Genomic DNA, 5,421 nt, shown 5'->3' on the forward strand with positions numbered 1-5,421 from the left:
TGCCTATTGCAAATAAAAGTCTTTTTTTTTTCTTTTAAACTTATTTATCAAAAAAACATCCTGAAAAAAAAAAATTGATCTCGGTTTCTACAAACATATTAAGCAGCACAACGGTTTTAACATATTAAGAAGAAATGTTTTTTGAGCAGCAAATCAGCACATTAGAATGATTTCTGAAGAATCATGTGACTGGAGTAATGGCTGCTGAAAATTCAGCTTTGCCATCACAGGAATAAATTAGGTTTTAAAATATATTAAAATAGAAAACAGACAGTTATTTTAAATTGTAATAATATTTCACAATACTTTTTGATACTACTGTATTTATAATACTGTATTTTTGATCAAATAAATGCAGCATTGGCTTTAGTATAATCCAAAAATCTTACCGCCCCCAAACTTTTTGAACAGTAGTGTTCATGAAAATTATATAAATAAAATATTCTTCTTATTATTTTTTTAATTGGTTTTCTCAGTTTTTTAACTGAGTGTACTGAATAAATCAGTGTGTCTGACACGATGCTGACTGTGCCTCTGCAGCTGTTGCCATCTGTCCTGGATGACGCTCTGAGATTCAGCCATCTCAGTCACAGTATGAGCAGCCATCTGGACTCCTCACCTGAGAGCAGCGAGAACGGCACAGATGCCCCTCTGACTCCTAAAGGTAAGAGTTCCTCTGCTCTTTCATCTTTGTGCTTGTTACACAGCTCTCTGGAATACTTCATTCTGGCTGGTCAATTGAGGCATTCTGCATGATGTTATTTTTATATAGCGACCACTAAACTATGGCAACCAATTTCCTACATAGCTTCTTCTCACATAATACTGTAATGCCAACTTATATATACACATTTATTCAGTCATAGCATTAAAATCCCTGAATCATTTTCCTCCAGAGAGACAGCAGATTCTAAGAGGCGTGCAGAGCATTGCGGTCAAGGCTGCTCGGCGCCGCTCTAAGGTCCTAGAAATAGATGCCCTGCGATTGCCCCCGCCACCCTCACCCCTAGACCCCAAGAAGCACAAGAGTAACCTGTCTCTGTCTGAGGCGTCCCCTAAAGGCCCAGTGCTACGGCGCGGGAGACAGCCCAGCCCAGAACTACGCCACGCCACCTCTGATGACAACCTGTCCAGCAGCACGGGAGACGGCCCCGCACCCAATGGCACGTGGACGCGGCCACGGAACCGCCAGGCTGTCAAGAACCCCGCCCCACGGGAGCAGGACTTTGAGGGTCGCAGACGCAAGAGACGATCTCGATCATTTGAAGTCACAGGACAAGCCGTGAGTTTTCAGATAGAGGAGCTTTTTAATGCACGTATCTGTGTTAATGGATGAGTTCCACGAAAAACCTGTTTGAGTCACATTTCACCCCAAAATCAAAAAGGAGAAGTTGTATTTTGCATACAGAAGATTAAGTGTGTTTTAGAACCATTAATGTTGTTTGCATTGACCTTATTTTCATGAGAATTAAGCACATTTTGTCCCAAAATTGTCATTCGTATAATGCGTCTGGAGGTTTTTTTTTTGTTTGTTTTTTTCAAAAATAATAGTTCAAACTATTTCAAAACTTCACTATTATTTTCAAAGATGATTCTCATAAGAAGAATTCTTAGTGTAATTAATTTAAATCAAAAACATACTATTATTTGTACACTACCATTCAAAAGTTTGGTCTCACCAAGGCTGCATTTATTTGAAAATGCAGTAAAAACATTATAACAATTTAAAAAAAAATAAATTAAAAAAACATATACATATATATATATATATATACATACATGATCCTTCAGAAATTATCCTTCATATGATCCTTCAGAAATCATTCTAATATGCTGATTTCAAGAAACATTTCATATTATCAAAGTTGAAAACAGTTGTGCTGATTACTATTTTTGTGGAAAGATTTCTTCAGAATTTTTTGAAGAAAAGCATTTATTTGAGAGAAATCATTTGTAACTATGTAAAAGTCTTTACTGTCACTTTTGATAAATTTAATGTGTCTTTACTGAATAAAAGTATCACTTTCTTTCAGTGAAAAATCTTACTGACCACAAATGTTTGAACTGTAGTATATATTTTGGAATGTAAATTCAATGACATTATTTTTTAATATATTTTCGGCATTAGAGTAATGAAAAATGTGCTGAACTGTCATGAAAATAATATTATAATGCAAAAATGTTTAATGGTGCTAAAATAGGCTTCAAAATATAATTTCTATAATTTCTATAAATGCTCTTTACACACAAATTGTATTTATTTGATTAGTTTAATTCAGACTATTTTCAACAAACTCAAAAATTTTTTTCCACCCTATAGCTGTCTCAGGCGAAGAACACCAGCCAGCGATTTCGTCCCCTTGACAGCACTTCTGATCCCCACCTGCACATTAACGGTCACCCCCCGGCCCCCATCCTGCGTCCCCAACACAGAACCCAACCTCAGCTTGCTAAAGCTCGACCCTCTCACAACATCCACCAAACAGGTCTGATATCACAATTTTAGTCTTCTTTTAGTGATGGAAAAGTAAAAGACCAAAAAATATATTTATAACCTTGCCTAACTTATACATGACCACAAGTTGCATTTATCAGAAGTTAAGCCTTGTTAATCAAATTTGCATTCAGTGAAGACCAGTGAGATTCAATAAGATTTTTTCTTTGAAAGATGCACATGCACAGATGAATTCAGGAACATGTGTTAAAGGATTAGTTCATTTCAGAATTAAAATTTCCTGATAATTTACTCACCCCCATGTCATCCAAGATGTTTATGTCTTTCTTTCTTCAGTCGAAAAGAAATTAAGGTTTTTGAGGAAAACATTCCAGGATTTTTCTCCATATAGTGGACTTCACAGTGGTTCAACGGGTTGAAGGTCCAAATTGCAGTTTCAGTGCAGCTTCAAAGGGCTCTACATGATCCCAGACGAGGAATAAGGGTCTTGTCTAGCGAAACGATCATTCATTTTCTAAAAAATTTTTAAAAATAAACGTAAAACAACGATGGCGGATTATTTTGAACTTGGAGAAGTTTTTCCCCCTACCACGGTACTTCCACCTACGTCACGCGTGACCTTTCCAATGTGATTATGTAATGCGTGGCGCATCTCAGAGCTAGTGCAAGGCGAGCATTTGTGGTTAAAAAAAAATATACATTTTTTTTTTTTTTAGAAAATGACAGATCGTTTCGCTAGATAAGACCCTTATTCTTCGTGTAGAGTCCTTTGAAGCTGCACTGAAACTGCAATTTGGACCTTAAACCTGTTGATCCCCGCTGAAGTCCACTATATGGAGAAAAATCCTGGAATGTTTTCCTTAAAATCCTTAATTTCTTTTCGACTGAAGAAAGACAGACATAAACATCTTGGCTGACATGGGGGTGAGTGAATTATCAGGAAATTTTGATTCTGAAGGAGGGGCTTCATATAGACAGGAACTAAACAGAGCGTTACAGGCAGACTGAGAAGAGAGGTGCTGCAACAACAATGTTAAATATGTGAAAAATAATGTTTTTTTAACATTCAAGCATGAAAACCTTTTCTAGTAGACCCCAAAAACAAAATCAAGACTTTGTAAAAGGGCGTAATAGGTCCTCTTTCAATAAATGTAGATTTCCTGTTGACTTATCTCCATTCATTCTCCACAGGATCAACAGCAGATGTCACTTCCTCCAACCTGCCCTCACACCTCATTAAGCGTGGCCCCCAAACCAGGCAACTTCAGCCCCTCCTGTACGTCACAACCACTGGAACAGGGGGCCAGCGCACCCGCAAACACTGAAGAAGACCATAAGCCCTGTCCTGATAGACTGTCTCCTCTCGACCCCAGCATCAGCACTATGGACACTATGGAAAACATGTAAAGACCAAGTGGAAGGTCTCTTCATTTATCCAAATGGAAGAGCTGTACCATGGAAGAAAGAACGTGAATGAAAGAGCTACAAAGACTATGTTGCTACCTGGGTTTTGCTAAAATGCTCCTAGCTTTTCTGTGAAGACAGGTGACTTGCCATGTCTACTTTTAATTTTTTGAGCCCAATCCCATTGGCTTCTGTAAGTGGCAAAATTTGATTGTCATGAATTCAGTGGCCTTGACTTATGTCAAAACTTCTCACAATGACATGCAAACATATTCCTTTAAAGCCGAGCCAATGCGACAGAGGATAAAACCTGCCTCAGATGCCTTCTGGTTGAATATTTATATATCAGGCCTTATGTTGACAACTGAAATTCATTAAGCAGTTCCCAAAAAACATATTTAAATCTGCAGAAATGAAATGGTGATGCTTGTTTATGCGACTGAGGAATCAAATATACCCCTCTCATTCCCCAGGGAGCAATATATATTTCACAGCTTCGGTTTCTGTGAAAGTATTACTCCCTCAGGCCTTGCACAAATGAATGTACTGTCACTTGCTTATGATTCATATGTCTGGCTCCTGTGACCGTTCCATTTACTGATGTCATTTTGTGTTTACTGTTAATAATCAATGTAAATTTGCCTTCACTGTCATGCAGGTTTCAGTTTTCTCTAAAAATCCTTTTGGGTTTGTGTTAGTTCTTAGTACCAGACAAGGTGGCATATTTAATGTAGTTCATATCATCAGTGGAATGTTTGTAATCAAAAAAGAAAAGAAAAAAAATAATATGGCTGCCTTTTCTTTGAAAAGACTGTATTTTTTGTTTTTCGTAATTATACATGCATAGACACTTTTTCTACTCTTAATTTTATACCTTTTTTTGTAACCAAATAAATTTGATTGACAAAGTGATAATAGTGTATGCATTGTATGTCACCATCAATATAGTGGTAACATTTTGTCAAGGTAAGTTTTAAGGACAGTATCTATAAGTTAAACGTTTCCCTTTCAGGAACATACAGTAGTAGTCCAAAAACATTCATGATCACTCAAAGTGCTGTATCATTTATACATTAAACAACATTCCTGACTGCATTCCTGTACTGTCAGCACACTGAAATGTGTATCATATTTTCTTTTTTTGGCACCCACTTAGTGGATATCAGGAATACATGTCAATATTTCAGTGTAAACAGTTTTCTCCTGTTTCCTTTCACCAAGCAAAACAATGCAAGCATAACAAAATATCTAGTGGGCATCATGGGGTGTTTAGGCTATTGAGAAATTGCAAGGGATTTATTAATTGGGCAATCAGGAATTTAAACAATAAATTTGTGAAATAAACCATATATTGATCACAGATAATATAATATAATATAATATAATAGTTGAATTAGGGGCACATTAATAAATTCGTCAAGCTGTAGGTCAAAGGCAGGTGGAGTCGTAGGTGTTGTGATGACGTCAATCATTAACCCCAAAACCAACCAGCGCAGTCCTACAAGTTCAGGGGCCTGCGATTGGTTTGCTTGACTCCAACAAATCATGAGTCTCGTAACTTG

At 37.0% G+C, this 5,421-nt stretch overlaps 1 protein-coding gene across 9 annotated transcripts in view; it reads left to right on the plus strand.

Annotated features, from left to right (window-relative positions):
- The window catches only part of kif19 (kinesin family member 19), a 44,646-nt gene extending 39,872 nt beyond the window's left edge, over positions 1–4,774 (plus strand). For all 9 annotated transcript variants that reach the window (XM_051913729.1, XM_051913730.1, XM_051913731.1 and 6 more), the window contains 4 exons: positions 541–664; positions 897–1,282; positions 2,321–2,486; positions 3,647–4,774. In XM_051913729.1, coding sequence (XP_051769689.1) covers positions 541–664; positions 897–1,282; positions 2,321–2,486; positions 3,647–3,780 — 810 coding nt within the window. In that variant the 3' untranslated portion in view covers positions 3,781–4,774. The remainder of the gene's footprint in view (positions 1–540; positions 665–896; positions 1,283–2,320; positions 2,487–3,646) is intronic.
- Positions 4,775–5,421: the final 647 nt, after the last annotated feature.

This window comes from Ctenopharyngodon idella, chromosome 12, assembly GCF_019924925.1.
Source record: "Ctenopharyngodon idella isolate HZGC_01 chromosome 12, HZGC01, whole genome shotgun sequence".
NCBI classification, from domain to species: domain Eukaryota; kingdom Metazoa; phylum Chordata; class Actinopteri; order Cypriniformes; family Xenocyprididae; genus Ctenopharyngodon; species Ctenopharyngodon idella.